Source organism: Staurois parvus, unplaced genomic scaffold (genome assembly GCF_062004578.1).
Source record: "Staurois parvus isolate SC_StPar_1 unplaced genomic scaffold, SC_StPar_1.0 ptg000783l, whole genome shotgun sequence".
NCBI classification, from domain to species: domain Eukaryota; kingdom Metazoa; phylum Chordata; class Amphibia; order Anura; family Ranidae; genus Staurois; species Staurois parvus.
Genome location: NW_028318579.1, coordinates 3,681,558 through 3,708,066, shown reverse-complemented (window position 1 = coordinate 3,708,066; position 26,509 = coordinate 3,681,558). Strand labels below are relative to the sequence as shown.

Sequence of the window (26,509 nt, the reverse complement as noted above, 5' to 3'; positions counted from 1 at the left end):
AAGGTGAGGAGGGAAGGTGACAGTCTGATGGATTGGGGTAGTGAGTTCCAGAGGATGGGGGAGGACCTGGAGAAGTCTTGCAGATGTGCATGTGAGGAGGAGACCAGGGAGCAAGATAGAAGGAGGTCCTGTGAATAGCGAAGGGTACGGGTAGGGTGGTACTTGGGAATCAGGTTGGTTAGGTAGTTAGGGGCAGTGTTGTGAACGGCTTTGTAGGTCAGAGTGAGTAGTTTGAATTTGATGCGTTGGGCGATAGGGAGCCAGTGGAGGGATAGGCAGAGGGGGGTGGCAGAGGTGGAGCGGCTGGTGAGGTGGATGAGTCTAGCCGCTGAGTTCAGGATGGTCTGAAGTGGGGAGAGCCTGCACTGGGGTAGGCCGGTGAGGAGGGAGTTGTAGTAGTCAAGGCGTGAGATAATCAGGGAGTGTACGAGTAGTTTAGTGGTGTCTGGGGTAAGGAAGGTGCGTATTTTGGCGATGTTGCGGAGGTGGAGCCTGCATGTGTTTGTAAGTGATTTGACATGAGATTGGAAGGAGAGGTTAGAGTCCAGAATGACTCCAAGGACTTTGGCTTGCGGGGCGGGATTGATGGTGGTGATGTTAGTAGTGATGGATAGGATGGGGGGGGGGCGCGGGCAGGGGGGAAGACGAGAAGCTCGGTTTTGGAGAGGTTAAGCTTGAGGAAATTTAGGAGGTGAGTGATGCGGGCGGAGAAAGTGGGGGTGAGGTGGGGGGTGGAGAGGTAAATTTGAGTGTCATCAGCGTAGAGGTGGTAGTTGAAGCCGTGGGAGTGTATGAGTTTGCCAAGGGAGGAGGTGTAGATGGAGAAAAGAAGGGGTCCAAGGACAGAGCCCTGGGGGACCCCAACAGAGAGGGGGAGGGAAGGGGAGGTGGCACCATTGTAGGAAACGCTGAAGGAGCGTCGGGATAGGTAAGAGGAGAACCAGGAGAGAGCGGTGTCTCTGATGCCAAGGGAGAGTAGTTTATTAAGGAGGAGGGGGTGGTCAACTGTGTCGAAGGCCGCGGAGAGGTCCAGGAGGAGGAGGACAGAGTAGTCGCCTTTGGCTTTGGCGGTTAGTAGGTCGTTGGTGATTTTGAGGAGGGCGGTTTCGGTGGAGTGTAGGGGACAGAAGCCGGACTGTAGTGGATCAAGGAGGTTGTTGTCAGTTAGGTGGGCGCTTAGGCGGTCGTAGACTAAGCGAATGAAGGATCAGGAATGAAGGATCAGGTAAATATAAGCTTTCGCCTCACCCCTACACAAAATTAGCAGTTGACCTGTGCAGTGCAGACACAGCCCGACTGCACAGAAAATCTTTTTTTTGTGCCCAAAGTTGGACTAAAGGAAACAGTGACAAATAATAAATCAGTAAACAAAAACACAAATGGCTATATGTAAGGTATTAAAGGCACAATTTACAATATTCTTTCGAGAGCTGTCATTCATAAGTGATAACCGAACCTGGAAAACATTTGCCTGCAGACCTGTCTGACTGACGGCAAACCATGCAGTTCAAAAACCCAGGCAATCATTGATCGTATGATCCAAAATGCAATTTGAAAATGCAAGAAATTAAAACAGCGACGTATATTACCATCCAGCCCATGCACACAGATCACAAGATGGATGCCATCTTCCAAGTGCTCCTCTTCTGGTGGGAAATAAGGAAGGTCTGAGGCCAATATGGGGAGGTCACTGTACATGAAACCTTCAAATTTCAGGTCTTCTATAAATTTTTCTTTAGCCTGGTGAAAACTAGAGAAAAGATTTATCAACAGCATGAGGGAAGCAATTGCAAGATATAGGTGTTGGTCTACTAAAACTGAAGAGTGCAAATCCTGGTGCAGCTCTACAAAGAAACCAATCCGCTTCCAGGTTCTATTGTCAATGCGTAAGTGAACAAACTGAAGTTGAAAGCTGATTGGCTACTATACACAGCTGCATCAGATTTTGCACTCTCCAGTTTTTGGAAAATCAACCCCAAAGTATTTAAATTGACCTACCTGCAATTTATAAAACTAGAGTAAAAGGATATTATGTTAAACAGCATGAGAGGTTGATATAGTAAAGAACTAGAGGCCGTTCACCCAGTTTAATTAATAAAGTTTTTTAACTATCCAATCATGTGTGAAAAAAAAAATTATTGGGATTTCTAAGGTGAAAACAATCTTATTTATTTACAGACCTAAGTGAATATTCAGTTTGGAAACATAGTCTCTGCTCCTCTAATAAATCATTAGTATATCACCCCGGTATAGTGTAACAGAGTGAGTAAAACACACATACAGTGGTGCAAAAAAGTATTTAGTCAGCCACCAATTGTGCAAGTTCTCCCACTTAAAAAGATGAGAGAGGCCTGAAATTGGCATCATAGGTAGACTTCAACTATGAGAGACAAAATGAGAAACAAATTCTAGACAATCACATTGGCTGAATTGGAAAGAATTTATTTGCAAATTATGGTGCAAAATAAGTATTTGGTCACCTACAAACAAGCAAGATTTCTGGCTCTCACAGACCTGTACCTTCTTCTTTAAGAGGCTCCTCTGTCCTGCACTCATTACCTGTATCAATGGCACCTGTTTGAACTTGTTATCAGTATAAAAGACACCTGTCCACAACCTCAAACAGTCACACTCCAAACTCCACTATGGTGAAGACCAAAGAGCTGTCGAAGGACACCAGAAACAAAATTGTAGACCTGCACCAGGCTGGGAAGACTGAATCTGCAATAGGCAAGCAGTTTGGTGTGAACAGATCAACTGTGGGGGCAATAATTATAAAATGGAAGACATACAAGACCACTGATAATCTCCCTCGATCTGGGGCTGCACGCAAGATCTCACCCCGTGGAGTCAAAATGATTACAAGAACGGTGAGAAAAAATCCCAGGACCCCACGGGGGGACCTTGTGAATGACCTACAGAGAGCTGGGACAAACGTAACAAAGGCTACCATCAGTAACACACTACGCCACCAGGAACTCAGATCCTGCAGTGCCAGACGTGTCCCCCTGCTTAAGCCAGTGCATGTCCGGGCCCGTCTGAAGTTTGCTAGAGAGCATTTGGATGATCCAGAAGAGGATTGGGAGAATGTCATATGGTCAGATGAAACCAAAATAGAACTGTTTGGTAGAAACACAACTCGTCGTGTTTAGAGGAGAGAGAATACTGAGTTGCATCCAAAGAACACCATACCTACTGTGAAGCATGGAGGTGGCAACATCATGCTTTGGGGCTGTTTCTCCACAAAGGGACCGGGACGACTGATCCATGTACAGGACAGAATGAATGGGGCCATGTATGGTGAGATTTTGAGTGCAAACCTCCTTCCATCAGCAAGGGCACTGAAGATGAAACGTGGCTGGGTCTTCCAACATGACAATGATCCCAAACATACCGCCCGGGCAACAAAGGAGTGGCTTCGTGAGAGGCATTTCAAGGTCCTGGAGTGGCCTAGCCAGTCTCCAGATCTCAACCCCATAGAAAACCTTTGGAGGGAGTTGAAAGTCCGTGTTGCCCAGCGACAGCGCCAAAACATCACTGCTCTAGAGGGGATCTGCATGGAGGAATGGGCCAACATACCAGCAACAGTGTGTGCCAACCTTGTGAAGACTTACAGGAAACGTTTGACCTCTGTCATTGCCAACAAAGGATATATTGAGATGAACTTTTGATATTGACCAAATACTTATTTTCCACCATAATTTGCAAATAAATTCTTTCCAAATCAGCCAAAGTGATTGTTTGGATTTTTTTTCTCATTTTGTCTCTCATAGTTGAGGTCTACCTATGATGCCAATTACAGGCCTCTCTCACCTTTTTAAGTGGGAGAACTTGCACAATTGGTGGCTGACTAAATACTTTTTTGCCCCACTGTATATACGTTATATAGTATATTCTTTGGCAGCCATTGTAACAACAACATCCGCCTATCCAAGGCCTGGGTTTGAAGAATCACCATGAAGGCCATGAAAAACATCAGGATCAGCAGGCTACCATTAGTTTTAGGGCTTGTGTGTGAGCAAATGCAGCATGCTTTCATATGCATTCAGATTCCATATGAAATCAATTTATAGATACAGTCAGGTCCATAAATATTGGGACATCGACACAATTCTAACATTTTTGGCTCTATACACCACCACAATGGATTTGAAATAAAATGAACAAGATGTGCTTTAACTGCAGACTGTCAGCTTTAATTTGAGGGTATTTACATCCAAATCAGGTGAAATGTGTAGGAATTACAACAGTTTGCATATGTGCTTCCCACGTGTTAAGGGACCAAAAGTAATGGGACAATTGGCTTCTCAGCTGTTCTATGGCCAGGTGTGTGTTATTCCCTCATTATCCCAATTACAATGAGCAGATAAAAGGTCCAGAGTTCATTTCAAGTGTGCTATTTGCATTTGGAATCTGTTGCTGTCAACTCTCAAGATGAGATCCAAAGAGCTGTCACTATCAGTGAAGCCATCATTAGGCTGAAAAAACAAAACAAACCCTTCAGAGAGATAGCAAAAACATTAGGCATGGCCAAAACAACTGTTTGGAACATTCTTAAAAAGAAGGAACGCACCGGTGAGCTCAGCAACACCAAAAGACCCAGAAGACCACGGAAAACAACTGTGGTGGATGACCGAAGAATTCTTTCCCTGGTGAAGAAAACACCCTTCACAACAGTTGGCCAGATCAAGAACGCTCTCCAGGATCTCCAGGAGGTAGGTGTATGTGTGTCAAAGTCAACAAAAAAGAGAAGACTTCACCAGAGTGAATACAGAGGGTTCACCACAAGATGGAAACCATTGGTGAGCCTCAAAAACAGGAAGGCCAGATTAGAGTTTGCCAAATGACATCTAAAAAAGCCTTCACAGTTCTGGAACAACATCCTATGGACAGATGAGACCAATATCAACTTGTACCAGAGTGATGGGAAGAGAAGAGTATGGAAAAGGAAAGGAACTGCTCATGATCCTAAGCATACCACCTCATCAGTGAAGCATGGTGGTGGTAGTGTCATGGCGTGGGCATGTATGGCTGCCAATGGAACTGGTTCTCTTGTATTTATTGATGATGTGACTGCTGACAAAAGCAGCAGGATGAATTCTGAAGTGTTGCGGGCAATATTATCTGCTCATATTCAGCCAAATGCTTCAGAACTCATTGGACGCCGCTTCACAGTGCAGATGGACAATGACCCAAAGCAGACTGCAAAAGCAACCAAAGAGTTTTTTAAGGAAAAGAAGTGGAATGTTATGCAATGGCCAAGTCAATCACCTGACCTGAATCCGATTGAGCATGCATTTCACTTGCTGAAGACAAAACTGAAGGGAAAATGCCCCAAGAACAAGCAGGAACTGAAGACAGTTGCAGTAGAGGCCTGGAAGAGCATCACCAGGGATGAAACCCAGCAACTGGTGATGTCTATGCGTTCCAGACTTCAGGCTGTAATTGACTGCAAAGGATTTGCAAGCAAGTATTAAAAAGTGAAAGTTTGATTTATGATTATTATTCTGTCCCATTACTTTTGGTCCCTTAACAAGTGGGAGGCACATATGCAAACTGTTGTAATTCCTACACCGTTCACCTGATTTGGATGTAAATACCCTCAAATTAAAGCTGACAGTCTGCAGTTAAAGCACGTCTTGTTCGTTTCATTTCAAATCCATTGTGGTGGTGTATAGAGCCAAAAATGTTAGAATTGTGTCAATGTCCCAATATTTATGTCCTGACCTCAACTCTACTGAACACCGTGGTGAATTGGAATTTAAATTCCGAGCCAGGTCCTGACCTCATAGTTTTGTTTTGTTTTTTTGGTTGAGTGGCCACAATTCCACACAGATACACTCCAAAATCTCCTTGTCAGAAGTGTGAAGGCTGATAGAGCCACAAAGGTCGATCAACTCCATTTTAATGCCCATGGGTTTGGAATAAAATGTCCAACCAGTTTATGTAGGCATTAGAGATGAGCGAATCGAAGTATCCGAAGTGGAATTCGAGTCGAATATCGGAAAAATTTCGATTCGTGCCGAATCCGAAAAACAGCCTAATTCGGACGCGCGAATCGAAATTTTTCCGAAAATGGCGGCTGACATGTGCGGCGACGGAGCGGGGATGTCGGGGAAGGCGCGCAGACAAGGCGCGCTGCCCCATAATGCATTCCTCAACGACATGTGATCGCATCAGCCAATCAGCAGCCAGCCAGCCAGCACTGTGTAATGGTCGAGGTATATATAGCGGCCATTTTGGAAATCTTCATTTGCCTGCAGTCATTGAACAGAGGCAGACCGCTCTGTACTAGGGACAGGGACAGAGTTAGGGCCACAGAAACGAGAATTGGGGACAGAGAGAAGTTACTTAGGGACAGAGAACCATTACTCAGGGACACAGACTTGTTAATGAGGGCCACAGAATCGTTATTTAGGGACAAAGAAACGCTAGTTAGGGCCACAGAATTCATACTCAGGGACAGACAGAATTGTTACTCAGTGCCAGAGAATTGTTACTTAGGGCCACAGAAACGTTATTAGGGCCACAGAATTTTTACTCAGGGACAGACAGAATTGTTACTGAGTGCCAGAGAATTGTTACTCAGGGACAGACAGAATTGTTACTGAGTGCCAGAGAATTCTTACTCAGGGCCACAGAATTCATTCTCAGGGACAGACAGAATTGTTACTCAGGGACAGACAGAATTGTTACTGAGTGCCAGAGAATTGTTACTCAGGGACAGACAGAATTGTTACTGAGTGCCAGAGAATTGTTACTCAGGGACAGACAGAATTGTTACTGAGTGCCAGAGAATTGTTACTCAGGGACAGACAGAATTGTTACTGAGTGCCAGAGAATTGTTACTCAGGGACAGACAGAATTGTTACTGAGTGCCAGAGAATTGTTACTCAGGGACAGACAGAATTGTTACTGAGTGCCAGAGAATTGTTACTCAGGGACAGACAGAATTGTTACTGAGTGCCAGAGAATTGTTACTCAGGGACAGACAGAATTGTTACTGAGTGCCAGAGAATTGTTACTCGCACAGACACAAAATTGTTACTTGCACAGACACAGAATTGTTACTCGCGCAGACACAGAATTGTTACTCAGGGCCACAGAATTCATACTCAGGGACAGACAGAATTGTTACTGAGTGCCAGAGAATTGTTACTCAGGGACAGACAGAATTGTTACTGAGTGCCAGAGAATTGTTACTCAGGGACAGACAGAATTGTTACTGAGTGCCAGAGAATTGTTACTCACACAAAATTGTTACTTGCACAGACACAGAATTGTTACTCGCACAGACACAGAATTGTTACTCAGGGCCACAGAATTCATACTCAGGGACAGACAGAATTGTTACTGAGTGCCAGAGAATTGTTACTCAGGGACAGACAGAATTGTTACTGAGTGCCAGAGAATTGTTACTCAGGGACAGACAGAATTGTTACTGAGTGCCAGAGAATTGTTACTCGCACAGACACAAAATTGTTACTTGCACAGACACAGAATTGTTACTCGCACAGACACAGAATTGTTACTCAGGGCCACAGAATTCATACTCAGGGACAGACAGAATTGTTACTGAGTGCCAGAGAATTGTTACTCAGGGACAGACAGAATTGTTACTGAGTGCCAGAGAATTGTTACTCAGGGACAGACAGAATTGTTACTGAGTGCCAGAGAATTGTTACTCGCACAGACACAAAATTGTTACTTGCACAGACACAGAATTGTTACTCGCACAGACACAGAATTGTTACTCAGGGCCACAGAATTCATACTCAGGGACAGACAGAATTGTTACTGAGTGCCAGAGAATTGTTACTCAGGGACAGACAGAATTGTTACTGAGTGCCAGAGAATTGTTACTCAGGGACAGACAGAATTGTTACTGAGTGCCAGAGAATTGTTACTCGCACAGACACAAAATTGTTACTTGCACAGACACAGAATTGTTACTCGCACAGACACAGAATTGTTACTCAGGGCCACAGAATTCATACTCAGGGACAGACAGAATTGTTACTGAGTGCCAGAGAATTGTTACTCAGGGACAGACAGAATTGTTACTGAGTGCCAGAGAATTGTTACTCAGGGACAGACAGAATTGTTACTGAGTGCCAGAGAATTGTTACTCGCACAGACACAAAATTGTTACTTGCACAGACACAGAATTGTTACTCGCACAGACACAGAATTGTTACTCAGGGCCACAGAATTCATACTCAGGGACAGACAGAATTGTTACTGAGCGCCAGAGAATTGTTACTCAGGGACAGACAGAATTGTTACTGAGTGCCAGAGAATTGTTACTCAGGGACAGACAGAATTGTTACTGAGTGCCAGAGAATTGTTACTCAGGGACAGACAGAATTGTTACTGAGTGCCAGAGAATTGTTACTCAGGGACAGACAGAATTGTTACTGAGTGCCAGAGAATTGTTACTCGCACAGACACAAAATTGTTACTTGCACAGACACAGAATTGTTACTCGCACAGACACAGAATTGTTACTCAGGGCCACAGAATTCATACTCAGGGACAGACAGAATTGTTACTGAGTGCCAGAGAATTGTTACTCAGGGACAGACAGAATTGTTACTGAGTGCCAGAGAATTGTTACTCAGGGACAGACAGAATTGTTACTGAGTGCCAGAGAATTGTTACTCGCACAGACACAAAATTGTTACTTGCACAGACACAGAATTGTTACTCGCACAGACACAGAATTGTTACTCAGGGCCACAGAATTCATACTCAGGGACAGACAGAATTGTTACTGAGTGCCAGAGAATTGTTACTCAGGGACAGACAGAATTGTTACTGAGTGCCAGAGAATTGTTACTCAGGGACAGACAGAATTGTTACTGAGTGCCAGAGAATTGTTACTCGCACAGACACAAAATTGTTACTTGCACAGACACAGAATTGTTACTCGCACAGACACAGAATTGTTACTCAGGGCCACAGAATTCATACTCAGGGACAGACAGAATTGTTACTGAGTGCCAGAGAATTGTTACTCAGGGACAGACAGAATTGTTACTGAGTGCCAGAGAATTGTTACTCAGGGACAGACAGAATTGTTACTGAGTGCCAGAGAATTGTTACTCGCACAGACACAAAATTGTTACTTGCACAGACACAGAATTGTTACTCGCACAGACACAGAATTGTTACTCAGGGCCACAGAATTCATACTCAGGGATAGACAGAATTGTTACTGAGTGCCAGAGAATTGTTACTCAGGGACAGACAGAATTGTTACTGAGTGCCAGAGAATTGTTACTCAGGGACAGACAGAATTGTTACTGAGTGCCAGAGAATTGTTACTCGCACAGACACAAAATTGTTACTTGCACAGACACAGAATTGTTACTCGCACAGACACAGAATTGTTACTCAGGGCCACAGAATTCATACTCAGGGACAGACAGAATTGTTACTGAGCGCCAGAGAATTGTTACTCAGGGACAGACAGAATTGTTACTGAGTGCCAGAGAATTGTTACTCAGGGACAGACAGAATTGTTACTGAGTGCCAGAGAATTGTTACTCAGGGACAGACAGAATTGTTACTGAGTGCCAGAGAATTGTTACTCAGGGACAGACAGAATTGTTACTGAGTGCCAGAGAATTGTTACTCGCACAGACACAAAATTGTTACTTGCACAGACACAGAATTGTTACTCGCGCAGACACAGAATTGTTACTCAGGGCCACAGAATTCATACTCAGGGACAGACAGAATTGTTACTGAGTGCCAGAGAATTGTTACTCAGGGACAGACAGAATTGTTACTGAGTGCCAGAGAATTGTTACTCAGGGACAGACAGAATTGTTACTGAGTGCCAGAGAATTGTTACTCAGGGACAGACAGAATTGTTACTGAGTGCCAGAGAATTGTTACTCGCACAGACACAAAATTGTTACTTGCACAGACACAGAATTGTTACTCGCACAGACACAGAATTGTTACTCAGGGCCACAGAATTCATACTCAGGGACAGACAGAATTGTTACTGAGCGCCAGAGAATTGTTACTCAGGGACAGACAGAATTGTTACTGAGTGCCAGAGAATTGTTACTCAGGGACAGACAGAATTGTTACTGAGTGCCAGAGAATTGTTACTCAGGGACAGACAGAATTGTTACTGAGTGCCAGAGAATTGTTACTCAGGGACAGACAGAATTGTTACTGAGTGCCAGAGAATTGTTACTCGCACAGACACAAAATTGTTACTTGCACAGACACAGAATTGTTACTCGCACAGACACAGAATTGTTACTCAGGGCCACAGAATTCATACTCAGGGACAGACAGAATTGTTACTGAGTGCCAGAGAATTGTTACTCAGGGACAGACAGAATTGTTACTGAGTGCCAGAGAATTGTTACTCAGGGACAGACAGAATTGTTACTGAGTGCCAGAGAATTGTTACTCGCACAGACACAAAATTGTTACTTGCACAGACACAGAATTGTTACTCGCACAGACACAGAATTGTTACTCAGGGCCACAGAATTCATACTCAGGGACAGACAGAATTGTTACTGAGTGCCAGAGAATTGTTACTCAGGGACAGACAGAATTGTTACTGAGTGCCAGAGAATTGTTACTCAGGGACAGACAGAATTGTTACTGAGTGCCAGAGAATTGTTACTCGCACAGACACAAAATTGTTACTTGCACAGACACAGAATTGTTACTCGCACAGACACAGAATTGTTACTCGCACAGACACAGAATTGTTACTCAGGGCCACAGAATTCATACTCAGGGACAGACAGAATTGTTACTGAGTGCCAGAGAATTGTTACTCAGGGACACCTAATCGTTGAATTAAATAGTATGTCAGACAACATGCAGAGGAGTGGCAGAGGAGGCAATGTTTTAGGAGCGAGCAGACGTGGCAGCAGAGGAAGGGGTCGAGGCAGCAGTATTCGCAGCCAGAGGCCAGTGCTCCCGGTGTCATCCAGCGGTCGTGTCTCCACCGACAACCCTGCCGTCATTGATTGGTTGGCTCGGTCGTCTTCCTCTTCCCAGGTCACCTCTGACACCTACAGCCAACGGTCGGTGGGTACGTCAGACACAACCGTTAGTTGGCATGGCCCGGGACCAAGCCCACTGAAATCACGTGTCCTCTACCTGCCCCTGTCCTTTGCTGTTCCCTCACCAAGCGAAGTATCGCATGCTGTGGGCTCAGCCCCACTGTACAGTGAGGAAGAGCTAACAGAGGGCGGTCAGGAACGGGGGGAGACATCGGCCTTTTCAGCAGCCAAGCGAACAAGTACTGGCGAGGAGAGTGGCTCGGTAGCCGGTCTAGAGACAGGTCTGTCTCCTGACCCAGACGCAGCCGAGGGGGCTAGTAGTGAGGCGGAGACCCTACTTGATGATGAGGAGGTTGATCGCACTTGGCAGCCTCGTCGTCATCAGGCAATTTCTTCCGCATCATCAGGAGAAGAGGGTGGCAGCTTGGCAGCGAGCAAAACAGTCGGTGGGTTGCCCAGGAGACAGCAGCAGGGTCGCATCAGTGTCAGTGGAGCCAAACGTCCACGGAGTAGAGCACCAGCTCCACTGCAGCCTACCACCACGGCCAGTAGTGGTGCCGGTGCGCACGGAGGAAGTAGCAGTCAGCCAGTGAAGAGTAGCGGGGGCAAAGTTTCCTACTCGGTGGTGTGGCAATTTTTCCTCAAGCCGCCCGAGGAAGTAAACGTAGCCGTATGTCGACTATGTGGCCAGAAATGCAAGCGTGGCCAGGGGGCCCATGTTGGGACTACAGCGTTGCGTCAGCATATGCAGCGTCACCATTCGGTGGCCTGGGAAAACCGTGATAAACATACGGCGGTTCTGCCTGCCCCAGCCCCCGCTCCATCACCCGCTCCGTTACTTGCTCCGTCACCCGACGTCGTCAATCGCCCTCTATCAGCCAGTCAAGGCTCCAACACCTCTGCTGAGGGGAGTTGTCGCTCATTGGCATCTTCCGCTCGTTCAGATGCTCCTTCTCCTGCTACTCCTCTTCTCGGATTCCGTCAACAGTCTTTCTTGGAATCCGTATCCAAGAGACAACAGTTTGCGAGCACGCACCCGACGGTGCAAAAGCTGAACGTCCTCCTGTCCAAGTTGCTGGTGCTGCAGTCCCTCCCTTTCCAACTGGTGGACTCAGCACCTTTCCGAGAAATGATGGCTTGTGCCGCGCCGCGGTGGAGAGTGCCAAGCCGTCATTTCTTTGCCCAAAAGGCAGTGCCAGCCCTGCATTCACATGTAGAAGAGATGGTGGGCCAGTCTTTGAGCATGTCGGTCTCTGCCAAAGTGCACGGCAGCGCCGACGTGTGGAGCTGTAACTACGGTCAGGGACAGTACATGTCATTTACGGCCCACTGGGTGAACGTGGTGCCGGCACAGCCGCACCAGCAACTTGGACAGGTCACGACGCTTTTGCCTCCACGTTTGCACGTCCTTGGTCCAGCAAGCATGTCCGCCTCTACCACCTCTTTTTCCGCCGTGTCCTCAGCCGCCACCCCCGTGCCAAGTCCCATTACCCGACCGGCATATCACATGTGCAGGGCGCAACGGTGTCACGCTGTGCTGCACCTGGTATGCCTTGGCGAACGTAGTCACACAGGGGAGGAACTGCTGAGTGTAATGAACAGAGAAATCGACAGATGGCTGTCTCCGCGCAAACTAAAAATCGGAACCATGTTGACTGACAACGGAAAGAACATGGTGTCTGCTCTGCGTCAAGGAAGGTTGTGCCATGCGCCATGCATGGCTCACGTGTTCAATCTGGTTGTCAAGCGGTTCCTAAAATCCACCATCCCACTGCAAGACATCCTTAAAATGTCACGTAAACTGTGCATGCATTTCAGCCATTCCTACACCGCAAAGAACACCCTCATTGAGCTGCAGCGGCAGAACGGAATTCCACAGCATCGCCTGATCTGCGACGTTGCAACAAGGTGGAATTCAACCCTACACATGTTAGACCGCCTTTACGAGCAGCGAAAGGCCATCACCGATTTCCTGATGTTACAAGCGGATAAAGGTACTCCCCTGTGTAACTTAGATGTCAGCCATTGGCAGCTCATGCGTGACACCTGCCGCTTGCTCAGGCCCTTTGAGGAGGCCACGCTATTCGTGAGTCGGCAGGACTATGGGATGAACGACGTCATTCCTCTGTTGCACGTCCTGGAACAAATGCTGTTAACAATGGCTGGTCAGGGTGCGGTAGACGTGGCGCACAGATCTCAACGCCACATGACCCCTGTGGGGGCAGGACAGGAAGAAGAGGAGGAGGTAGAGGAGGACATTTGTGCTCAGGAATTATTGAGTGAAATGGGTGGTTTTTCCACTCAGCGGACAGGAGTGGAGGAGCAGGAGCATCTGGTAGAGGAGGAGGAGGAGGAGACAGAGGACCCAGACGCACCGTGGCAGTATGCTGTGGAGATGGAGGCAGGGAGTCCCTCGCATTCCTTGGCACAAATGGCCCATAGCATGCTCGGTTGCTTGCGTAGCGACAGCCGAATAATAACCATCAGACAGAGGGATGACTTTTGGCTGTCCACCTTGTTGGACCCTCGCTACCGGTCCAAAATGGTGGCCTTTTTCACACCTGCTGAGAGGGAGGCCAAAATTACGTACTATAAAAACCACCTATGTAGTCAGTTGGTCTCTGCCTTTGTGCGCCAACGTCCATCCTCAGACACTGTGGGCCCTGTGCGCTCGCGTTCCGCTGGCATGGCAGCAGGGGAGGGGTGGGGTGGTAGGAGCAGTGGCAGCTCCACCAGCAGCGGCTGCCTCAGTCTGCAGTCGATGATGAGTAGCTTTCTTCACCAGCGCAGTGAGGAAACTACTAACCAGCCGCAGCAGCAGCAGCAGCATCAGGTGGACCTGGAGCAGGAGCTCAAACAACAGGCTTGGGCCTACTTGGACAGCACCCTGCCAACCGAGGTAGACAATCCCCTTGACTACTGGGCAACGAAACTTGACCTTTGGCCCCAACTAGCTGAATTTGCCCTTGAAAGGCTGTCATGCCCGGCCAGTAGCGTGGCATCGGAGCGCGTGTTTAGTGCGGCAGGAGGTATTGTAACTCCGCGGAGGACACGACTGTCCACCCAAAGTGTGGAGAGACTCACGTTTGTGAAAATGAATCAGGCGTGGATTAGTCTGGATTTCAAACCACCAGTTCCTGACACAACTGACTAAATCCGCCATGAATCATGCCTCAAACATGTGCCACTTTCAGGTCTCCTCACACTGCTGGTGTGTTAAATTTTTTGACATAGGGTGCAGGCAGATTACGGGCCTCCTATAGCTGCTGCCAGGCCCCTAATCTGCCATGGGCCCCTATATACCGCCTCCTCATGCTGCTGCCAAGTCCAGAGTCTGTCATGGGTCCCTGTACGGCCTCCCATTGCTGCTGTCTCCATCGCCACACTCTGCTGCCATGTGCCACTTTCAGGTCTCTTCACACTGCTGGTGTGTTAAATTTTTTGACATAGGGTGCAGGCAGATTACGGGCCTCACATAGCTGCTGCCAGGCCCCTAATCTGCCATGGGCCCCTATATACCGCCTCCTCATGCTGCTGCCAAGTCTAGAGTCTCTCATGGGTCCCTGTACGGCCTCCCATTGCTGCTGTCTCCATCGCCACACTCTGCTGCCATGTGCCACTTTCAGGTCTCTTCACACTGCTGGTGTGTTAAATTTTTTGACATAGGGTGCAGGCAGATTACGGGCCTCACATAGCTGCTGGCAGGCCCCTAATCTGCCATGGGCCCCTATATACCGCCTCCTCATGCTGCTGCCAAGTCCAGAGTCTGTCATGGTCCCTGTACGGCCTCCCATTGCTGCTGTCTCCATCGCCACACTCTGCTGCCATGTGCCACTTTCAGGTCTCTTCACACTGCTGGTGTGTTTAATTTTTTGACATAGGGTGCAGGCAGATTACGGGCCTCACATAGCTGCTGGCAGGCCCCTAATCTGCCATGGGCCCCTATATACCGCCTCCTCATGCTGCTGCCAAGTCCAGAGTCTGTCATGGTCCCTGTACGGCCTCCCATTGCTGCTGTCTCCATCGCCACACTCTGCTGCCATGTGCCACTTTCAGGTCTCTTCACACTGCTGGTGTGTTTAATTTTTTGACATAGGGTGCAGGCAGATTACGGGCCTCACATAGCTGCTGCCAGGCCCCTAATCTGCCATGGGCCCCTATATACCGCCTCCTCATGCTGCTGCCAAGTCCAGAGTCTGTCATGGGTCCCTGTACGGCCTCCCATTGCTGCTGTCTCCATCGCCACACTCTGCCATGTGCCACTTTCATTTCTCCTCACACACTGCTGGTGTGTTGAATTTTTTGACATAGGGTGCTGGCAGATTACGGGCCTCCTATAGCTGCTGCCAGGCCCCTAATCTGCCATGGGCCCCTATATACCGCCTCCTCATGCTGCTGCCAAGTCTAGAGTCTCTCATGGGTCCCTGTACGGCCTCCCATTGCTGCTGTCTCCATCGCCACACTCTGCTGCCATGTGCCACTTTCAGGTCTCTTCACACTGCTGGTGTGTTAAATTTTTTGACATAGGGTGCAGGCAGATTACGGGCCTCACATAGCTGCTGCCAGGCCCCTAATCTGCCATGGGCCCCTATATACCGCCTCCTCATGCTGCTGCCAAGTCCAGAGTCTGTCATGGTCCCTGTACGGCCTCCCATTGCTGCTGTCTCCATCGCCACAGTCTGCTGCCATGTGCCACTTTCAGGTCTCTTCACACTGCTGGTGTGTTAAATTTTTTGACATAGGGTGCAGGCAGATTACGGGCCTCACATAGCTGCTGCCAGGCCCCTAATCTGCCATGGGCCCCTATATACCGCCTCCTCATGCTGCTGCCAAGTTCAGAGTCTGTCATGGGTCCCTGTACGGCCTCCCATTGCTGCTGTCTCCATCGCCACACTCTGCCATGTGCCACTTTCAGGTCTCCTCACACTGCTGGTGTGTTGAATTTTTTGACATAGGGTGCAGGCAGATTACGGGCCTCACATAGCTGCTGCCAGGCCCCTAATCTGCCATGGGCCCCTATATACCGCCTCCTCATGCTGCTGCCAAGTCTAGAGTCTCTCATGGGTCCCTGTACGGCCTCCCATTGCTGCTGTCTCCATCGCCACACTCTGCTGCCATGTGCCACTTTCAGGTCTCTTCACACTGCTGGTGTGTTAAATTTTTTGACATAGGGTGCAGGCAGATTACGGGCCTCACATAGCTGCTGCCAGGCCCCTAATCTGCCATGGGCCCCTATATACCGCCTCCTCATGCTGCTGCCAAGTCCAGAGTCTGTCATGGTCCCTGTACGGCCTCCCATTGCTGCTGTCTCCATCGCCACAGTCTGCTGCCATGTGCCACTTTCAGGTCTCTTCACACTGCTGGTGTGTTAAATTTTTTGACATAGGGTGCAGGCAGATTACGGGCCTCACATAGCTGCTGCCAGGCCCCTAATCTGCCATGGGCCCCTATATACCGCCTCCTCATGCTGCTGCCAAGTTCAGAGTCTGTCATGGGTCCCTGTACGGCCTCCCATTGCTGCTGTCTCCATCGCCACACTCTGCCATGTGCCACTTTCAGGTCTCCTCACACTGCTGGTGTGTTGAATTTTTTGACATAGGGTGCTGGCAGATTACGGGCCTCCTATAGCTGCTGCCAGGCCCCTAATCTGCCATGGGCCCCTATATACCGCCTCCTCATGCTGCTGCCAAGTCCAGAGTCTGTCATGGGTCCCTGTACGGCCTCCCATTGCTGCTGTCTCCATCGCCACACTCTGCTGCCATGTGCCACTTTCAGGTCTCTTCACACTGCTGGTGTGTTAAATTTTTTGACATAGGGTGCAGGCAGATTACGGGCCTCACATAGCTGCTGGCAGGCCCCTAATCTGCCATGGGCCCCTATATACCGCCTCCTCATGCTGCTGCCAAGTCCAGAGTCTGTCATGGTCCCTGTACGGCCTCCCATTGCTGCTGTCTCCATCGCCACAGTCTGCTGCCATGTGCCACTTTCAGGTCTCTTCACACTGCTGGTGTGTTAAATTTTTTGACATAGGGTGCAGGCAGATTACGGGCCTCACATAGCTGCTGCCAGGCCCCTAATCTGCCATGGGCCCCTATATACCGCCTCCTCATGCTGCTGCCAAGTTCAGAGTCTGTCATGGGTCCCTGTACGGCCTCCCATTGCTGCTGTCTCCATCGCCACACTCTGCCATGTGCCACTTTCAGGTCTCCTCACACTGCTGGTGTGTTGAATTTTTTGACATAGGGTGCTGGCAGATTACGGGCCTCCTATAGCTGCTGCCAGGCCCCTAATCTGCCATGGGCCCCTATATACCGCCTCCTCATGCTGCTGCCAAGTCCAGAGTCTGTCATGGGTCCCTGTACGGCCTCCCATTGCTGCTGTCTCCATCGCCACACTCTGCTGCCATGTGCCACTTTCAGGTCTCTTCACACTGCTGGTGTGTTAAATTTTTTGACATAGGGTGCAGGCAGATTACGGGCCTCACATAGCTGCTGGCAGGCCCCTAATCTGCCATGGGCCCCTATATACCGCCTCCTCATGCTGCTGCCAAGTCCAGAGTCTGTCATGGTCCCTGTACGGCCTCCCATTGCTGCTGTCTCCATCGCCACAGTCTGCTGCCATGTGCCACTTTCAGGTCTCTTCACACTGCTGGTGTGTTAAATTTTTTGACATAGGGTGCAGGCAGATTACGGGCCTCACATAGCTGCTGCCAGGCCCCTAATCTGCCATGGGCCCCTATATACCGCCTCCTCATGCTGCTGCCAAGTCCAGAGTCTGTCATGGTCCCTGTACGGCCTCCCATTGCTGCTGTCTCCATCGCCACACTCTGCTGCCATGTGCCACTTTCAGGTCTCTTCACACTGCTGGTGTGTTAAATTTTTTGACATAGGGTGCAGGCAGATTACGGGCCTCACATAGCTGCTGCCAGGCCCCTAATCTGCCATGGGCCCCTATATACCGCCTCCTCATGCTGCTGCCAAGTCCAGAGTCTGTCATGGTCCCTGTACGGCCTCCCATTGCTGCTGTCTCCATCGCCACAGTCTGCTGCCATGTGCCACTTTCAGGTCTCTTCACACTGCTGGTGTGTTAAATTTTTTGACATAGGGTGCAGGCAGATTACGGGCCTCACATAGCTGCTGCCAGGCCCCTAATCTGCCATGGGCCCCTATATACCGCCTCCTCATGCTGCTGCCAAGTCCAGAGTCTGTCATGGTCCCTGTACGGCCTCCCATTGCTGCTGTCTCCATCGCCACAGTCTGCTGCCATGTGCCACTTTCAGGTCTCTTCACACTGCTGGTGTGTTAAATTTTTTGACATAGGGTGCAGGCAGATTACGGGCCTCACATAGCTGCTGCCAGGCCCCTAATCTGCCATGGGCCCCTATATACCGCCTCCTCATGCTGCTGCCAAGTCCAGAGTCTCTCATGGGTCCCTGTACGGCCTCCCATTGCTGCTGTCTCCATCGCCACACTCTGCTGCCATGTGCCACTTTCAGGTCTCTTCACACTGCTGGTGTGTTAAATTTTTTGACATAGGGTGCAGGCAGATTACGGGCCTCACATAGCTGCTGCCAGGCCCCTAATCTGCCATGGGCCCCTATATACCGCCTCCTCATGCTGCTGCCAAGTCCAGAGTCTGTCATGGTCCCTGTACGGCCTCCCATTGCTGCTGTCTCCATCGCCACACTCTGCTGCCATGTGCCACTTTCAGGTCTCTTCACACTGCTGGTGTGTTAAATTTTTTGACATAGGGTGCAGGCAGATTACGGGCCTCACATAGCTGCTGCCAGGCCCCTAATCTGCCATGGGCCCCTATATACCGCCTCCTCATGCTGCTGCCAAGTCCAGAGTCTGTCATGGTCCCTGTACGGCCTCCCATTGCTGCTGTCTCCATCGCCACACTCTGCCATGTGCCACTTTCAGGTCTCTTCACACTGCTGGTGTGTTAAATTTTTTGACATAGGGTGCAGGCAGATTACGGGCCTCCCATAGCTGCTGCCAGGCCCCTAATCTGCCATGGGCCCCTATATACCGCCTCCTCATGCTGCTGCCAAGTCCAGAGTCTGTCATGGGTCCCTGTACGGCCTCCCATTGCTGCTGTCTCCATCGCCACACTCTGCCATGTGCCACTTTCAGGTCTCCTCACACACTGCTGGTGTGTAGAATTTTTTGACATAGGGTGCTGGCAGATTACGGGCCTCCCATAGCTGCTGCCAGGCCCCTAATCTGCCATGGGCCCCTATATACCGCCTCCTCATGCTGCTGCCAAGTTCAGAGTCTGTCATGGGTCCCTGTACGGCCTCCCATTGCTGCTGTCTCCATCGCCACACTCTGCCATGTGCCACTTTCAGGTCTCCTCACACTGCTGGTGTGTTGAATTTTTTGACATAGGGTGCTGGCAGATTACGGGCCTCCTATAGCTGCTGCCAGGCCCCTAATCTGCCATGGGCCCCTATATACCGCCTCCTCATGCTGCTGCCAAGTCCAGAGTCTGTCATGGGTCCCTGTACGGCCTCCCATTGCTGCTGTCTCCATCGCCACACTCTGCCATGTGCCACTTTCAGGTCTCCTCACACACTGCTGGTGTGTTGAATTTTTTGACATAGGGTGCTGGCAGATTACGGGCCTCCTATAGCTGCTGCCAGGCCCCTAATCTGCCGTAGGCCCCTATATACCGCCTCCTCATGCTGCTGCCAGGTCCAGAGTCTCTCATGGGTCCCTGTACGGCCTCCCATTGCTGCTGTCTCCATCGCCACACTCTGCCATGTGCCACTTTCAGGTCTCCTCACACTGCTGGTGTGTTCCATTTTTTGTCATAGGGTGCTGGCAGATTATGGGCCTCCCATAACTGCTGCCAGGCCCCTAATCTGCCATGGGCCCCTATACCGACTCCTCATGCTGTGACGTTGCAACAACGTGGAATTCAACCCTACATATGTTAGACCGCCTTTACGAACAGCAAAAGGCCATCACAGATTTCCTGATGTTAAAAGCAGATAAAGGTACTCCCTGTGTAACTTAGATGTCAGCCATTGGCAGCTCATGCGTGACACCTGCGCTTGCTCAGGCCCTTTGAGGAGGCCACGCTATTCGTGAGTCGGCAGGACTATGGGATGAACGACGTCATTCCTCTGTTGCACGTCCTGGAACAAATGCTGTTAACAATGGCTGGTCAGGGTGCGGTAGACGTGGCGCACAGATCTCAACGCCACATGGCCCCTGTGGGGGCAGGACTGGAAGAAGAGGAGGAGGTAGAGGAGGACATTGGTGCTCAGGAATTATTGAGTGAAATGGGTGGTTTTTCCACTCAGCGGACAGGAGTGGAGGAGCAGGAGCATCTGGTAGAGGAGGAGGAAGAGGAGACAGAGGACCTAGACGCACCGTGGCAGTATGCTGTGGAGATGGAGGCAGGGAGTCCCTCGCATTCCTTGGCACAAATGGCCCATAGCATGCTCGGTTGCTTGCGTAGCGACAGCCGAATAATAACCATCAGACAGAGGGATGACTTTTGGCTGTCCACCTTGTTGGACCCTCGCTACCGTTCAAAAATGGTGGCCTTTTTCACACCTGCTGAGAGGGAGGCCAAAATAACGTACTATAAAAAACACCTATGTAGTCAGCTGGTCTCTGCCTGTCTGCGCCAACGTCCATCCTCAGACACTGTGGGCCCTGTGCGCTCGTGTTCCGCTGCCATGGCAGCAGGGGAGGGGTGGGGTGGTAGGAGCAGTGGCAGCTCCACCAGCAGCGGCTGCCTCAGTCTGCAGTCGATGATGAGTAGCTTTCTTCACCAGCGCAGTGAGGAAACTACTAACCAGCCGCAGCAGCAGCAGCAGCATCAGGTGGACCTGGAGCAGGACCTCAAACAACAGGCTTAGGCCTACTTGGACAGCACCCTGCCAACCGAGGTAGACAATCCCCTTGACTACTGGGCAACGAAACTTGACCTTTGGCCCCAACTAGCTGAATTTGCCCTTGAAAGGCTGTCATGCCCGGCCAGTAGCGTGGCATCGGAGCGCGTGTTTAGTGCGGCAGGAGGTATTGCAACTCCGCGGAGGACACGACTGTCCACCCAAAGTGTGGAGAGACTCACGTTTGTGAAAATGAATCAGGCGTGGATTAGTCTGGATTTCAAACCACCAGTTCCTGACACAACTGACTAAATCCGCCATGAATCATGCCCCAAACATGTGCCACTTTCAGGTCTCCTCACACTGCTGGTGTGTTCCATTTTTTGTCATAGGGTGCTGGCAGATTACGGGCCTCCCATAGCTGCTGCCAGGCCCCTAATCTGCCATGGGCCCCTATACCGCCTCCTCATGCTGCTGCCAAGTCCAGAGTCTCTCATGGGTCCCTGTACGGCCTCCCATTGCTGCTGCCTCCATCGCCACACTCTGCCATGTGCCACTTTCAGGTCTCCTCACACTGCTGGTGTGTTCCATTTTTTGTCATAGGGTGCTGGCAGATTACGGGCCTCCCATAGCTGCTGCCAGGCCCCTAATCTGCCATGGGCCCCTATACCGCCTCCTCATGCTGCTGCCAGGTCCAGAGTCTCTCATGGGTCCCTGTACGGCCTCCCATTGCTGCTGTCTCCATCGCCACACTCTGCCATGTGCCACTTTCAGGTCTCCTCACACTGCTGGTGGGTTCCATTTTTTGTCATAGGGTGCTGGCAGATTACGGGCCTCCCATAGCTGCTGCCAGGCCCGTAATCTGCCATGGGCCCCCGTACCGACTCCTCATGCTGCTGCCAGGCCCGTAATCTGTCATGGGCCCCTGTTGTCGCTTGTTGGCATATTCCGCTCGTTCAGATGCTCCTTCTCCTGCTACTCATCTTCACGGATTCCGTCAGCAGTCTTTCTTGGAATCCGTTTCCAAGAGACAACAGTTTGCGAGCACGCACCCGACGGTGCAGAAGCTGAACGTCCTCCTGTCCAAGTTGCTGCTGCCAGGCTCGTAATCTGTCATGCGCCCCTGTACCGCCTCCTCATGCTGCTGCCAGGTCCAGAGTGTGTCATGGGCCCCCGTACCGACTCCTCATGCTGCTGCCAGGCCCGTAATCTGTCATGGGCCCCTGTACCGCCTCCCCATGCTGCTGCCAGGTCCAGAGTGTGTCATGGGTCCCTGTACGGCCTCCCATTGCTGCTGCCAGGCCCGTAATCTGCCATGGGCCCCTGTACCGACTCCTCATGCTGCTGCCAGGCCCGTAATCTGTCATGGGCCCCTGTACCGCCTCCTCATGCTGCTGCCAGGTCCAGAGTGTGTCATGGGTCCCTGTACGGCCTCCCATTGCTGCTGTCTCTATCGCCACACTCTGCCATGTGCCACTTTCAGGTCTCCTCACACTGCTGGTGGTTTCCATTTTTGTCATAGGGTGCTGTATGGCCTCCCATTGCTGCTGCCTCCACCGCCACACTGTGGCTCCACACTCTGGTTTTGGCCCCGTGACTGCCCAAATGAGTGAAGTGTGCGGTGATTCTAAGATCGACGGCACTCATCTGCATGTCATACTGACTGACAGTATTATTTCTCTTCCCCAGCAGACTCCAAGGGCATTTAAATTAAAGGTACAGTGTTCTGCACTAATATTAAGTCTCTCTGAAGCCTAGAAACACCCTTTTTTAAGTTAAATTCACAGCGAATTTATTCGACTCGAATCGAATATTGTCCACGAATTCGCCGAATCAGTCGAATCGAATTTTTCATTTCTTCGCTCATCTCTAGTAGGCATAATGGTCAGGTATTCACACATTTTTGGCCATATCATGTAATTACACTACTTATATGCACTTGGTCTGCAACCCTGAAACAATAAGGAACTCATATTTCCTCATGTCAATATTACAACTCTATGATTTTTAATAGAGTGGAAATGTGTTCTACAATTTTTGGCCATTTGGCCCCACTATATCTTCAACCTCAAATTAGAGATGATTCTTCACCCCTTATGTCCTCCTTTTCACACTGAGCAAACTTTTTATTTTTTTACCTTTTTTTCTTGGTAAAAAATTCAGGACCACCATACCCCCCCCCCCCCCCCCCCGCCCTCCCCCAATGCACATCAATCACCTAGGCAAATGATGTGTATTATGCCCGCTGTGCCTGGGATATGCATGTCACATATTCCAGGAGGCATACTCTTTCTTTGAAAAAGGAGGAGGGGGCAAGCCTAGTGGACTGTGATTGTGAGGCCCGGATGAACCCAGAAAAGCCAATGAGCCTCCTGATGGCATCACATAAGAAGATGCCGGTGCAGGACTGACTGGGGAAATAATTCTGACAGGATTCTGCAGGACACTGCTGGATCCACTGGGTGCGTAAGTACCCTAAAGAGTTATAATCCTCAATAAAGTTTACATTGGTCCAAAAAAAAAACCATAATGGGATGGGGATGGTGGAGATGTGCTTTAATGATGATTTTAAGCCCACCTATGTTAAACTTACATGGTGGACCAAATCTCTCTGCTTGTATATTAAAGTGCACATATGGCCTCATTATATTACCAAGATCTTGAAGACTGACCAAATTAAAAACTAACTTTCATTTGCAGTAACTTTTGAATAAATATCATCACGGTGTGTCCAATGCAGAGGTCCACTTATCAAATAGAAAGGAATACTCTTTGAAAAACATAACAATGTGGAGTCTCACAGTGCTTCTTGTTTTGCATGTTAACCTTTATTGAACAAGCAGGGACACTATGTTCTTTTAATGACACATTTCATAAAATTCATCAAAGGGAATGCAAAACATGGATGGACATCTTTGTTGCTTCTTGATCAATAAAACTTTACATGCAGAAGCGGAAGTTCTGAATAACTTTGCATTTCTTCCCATGATGATAGGTGAAAAAGCCTGGAGTTTTACCAACAGTAAAAGTAGATTGAGAAGCAGTGGTTGGGATATGTAAACTTATAAAAACTTTGAAAAACACCAAAATGCCTGGTCTGGTGGAAATTATAGTACTAAGATGCCTTCGGCCCTCTTAACCCAACTGTCTTGTGCCACTTCTGCCTATCTACTGTATGTTGACCCACTAGTTTTATTATTACGCTGAAAAGATCAGAGATCATACATGGCACATAAAGACTGGGGGTGGAGATACTGGAAGATGTCCCATCTGTGGTAGAACACCTAGAACCTACAACTAACAAATGATGGCAAACTGTGACCCAATTTTGTTAGTAGTTCCATTTTGAGTTTATGGCCATACAGTATGTTAACCGCAAGCATATTTTTTCACTAAAAAAATAAACTTTTTTGATGTAGCAACAATTAGGAACCAAATGGACTGAACTGGAAGGCAAAGCAGCAAACTGTAGCCTTTTATTATACACAGAATTGTACTATTGATAGTAAGCAACATGCAACGTGGCAGCTGGAATGTTATCTCACCTAAGCATTCGTTCATTAACTTCTTCATCGTTATCTGAAGAATTCCCTGAAATAACCCCAAAAGATCCCAGCGGTTGCCTTGTTATCGGGAACAGCGCTTGTTTGCTTGAAAAGCCAGGAATAACTGGAGTGTCCTTTTGTATTGAAGAAAAAGGCAAGCATGTTGCTGTACAAGAAACAGAGAGGTTAACCATATCCACACCTCGCCTTCCATCTGGGGCCAAAACTGTGGTTGAACTTGAGCTTGATTGCGATGGAGAAGTGCACACGTTTTTGCTCAATTTATGATTGGAGTCCATGTCTAACAATTCCTGATCTGAGCCAGAGTAATTATCAAGTAATTGTTCACTACTGGAATCTTCAGTGAGTTCAATCTCTTGCAAATATGGATACTCTTCCATGGCCTCATTAGTTTCGGGCAAATTGGAGAAACGGGCTTGTGACGCGTCATCCTCTATCAACATTTCTAATGAAAATGTTGTTGAGTCCAGCTTTCCAGGCCTTTGGCTCAGACAATCTGAAAAACATTCATCTTCCTGAATATTTAAATTGCACATCAAAGTTCGTCCATAGGGATCGTCACCATCTAGCATGACTTTGTCAGATTCAGAGAACAAATTCTCTAAACTGCTGATGGAATTTGACATGGAACTATCAACTACGGGTTTGGTGTATGAAGACTCAACAGTTACACTGTGAGAATATCCCTCACTACACATTTCTGTGGTCATTACACATTCAGTCCTAGCAGCATCATTGACGTTGACCAAAGTGTTGTCTTGGTTGTCCTCATCAGTCTCCGCTTTTACCACAGTCATTTCATTTGCTATTTCCTCGGGGCTACTGATTTGTGGCGCAGAAACAGATTTAGTTAGTTTTGAAAGTTCCACCTCTCTTTCCTCCTCTTCAAATGGCAAGGAGTTAATGGAAGTCAATGAAGCTTGAATGCCACTTGGTAAGCTCGTGTTACTCTCTGTCTGTACTCCCTCCAGTGAGTTTCGATGCATATCGTACTTTCCAGATAACTGCTGTAAAAGCTGCTTATCGCTGCCTGGGTCTACTGTCCTAGAGCGGGTATCACACCAAGCTACAGAGCTTGGCTCGCTCTCTATTCCCGAGTCAGATATCAAAGATGATGACCGCTTGATCACATCTGAACACAATGAAAAATGGTCAAGCTTATCACTGGGAAAAGAATTTGCTACAAGTGCCTTCTTCAAAGATTTACCTATCAATTCTGTACTATTACTTTTGGACAGAATGTGCATACCTTGGTGTAATCTCCTCTTATTAAGGCTTTGCCCATTTTTAAAATCTCCTGCATCATGCATTGCTATGCTTTCAGATTCTAAACTCTCTTTAGTCAACCCACCCAACCCAAGAGCAGCCTCCATGAGGTTAAACTCTACTTCTGTTGCAGAGCCATGACTAGGAAAAGAACCATTGACAATTAACACAGGTTCTCCTCTGTACTGGTTGACTGTGCTAGGCTTTACTTCAATATACGTTACACCTGTTGATTTATGTTCTGGTGGATCCTCATGAGATATTTCAGGTCCATCTGGCATTGATTCTTGTAGGTCAATTGTAGCCCCAAGCTTCAGAACCTTAGAAACACTTTCTGTTTTCTGGAAAGGTTCCTGGTAACTGTGCACTGGGCTCTTGTTTGAGATGATGTCTTCTGGTATGTGGACACATTGACTGGTTTCTTCAAAAGAAGCATTTTCATACACGGTTGTAGTCTGGATCAAATGGTCACTTATATTGCTACTGCCTAGGATGGTCTCAGATTTATATTTCTTTTCTTCAACTGTTTTAAACAAAAGTGAAAACAAATAGAAGAACATTACATTAAATTAAACTTACAAATGGCAAAATATTATTAGATATTATTAGAAGAGTTGCAACAAATCTAGATGCTGTTTCCTGATTTCATCCCTGTCTGCCAACTCATAACATCACTGGTTATCTGTTTTATTGCTACTTGCTGATTAGAGAGTTCTAGCTATTTGATGACCTCTGCAGACAGACCACTGTTTCAATACAAAGAGTAAAGGTCCTTCTATGCAGCA

At 48.7% G+C, this 26,509-nt stretch overlaps 1 protein-coding gene across 1 annotated transcript in view; it reads right to left on the bottom strand.

The window, feature by feature from the left end:
- FAM135B (family with sequence similarity 135 member B) overlaps window positions 1-26,509 on the bottom strand; it is a 226,988-nt gene that overhangs the window by 28,796 nt on the left and 171,683 nt on the right. Inside the window, exons 13-14 of the mRNA XM_089654648.1 lie at window positions 24,438-26,247; window positions 1,590-1,750 (exon numbers count right to left, since the gene is read on the bottom strand). Of these exons, the coding sequence (XP_089510774.1) occupies window positions 1,590-1,750; window positions 24,438-26,247 (1,971 nt within the window). The remainder of the gene's footprint in view (window positions 1-1,589; window positions 1,751-24,437; window positions 26,248-26,509) is intronic.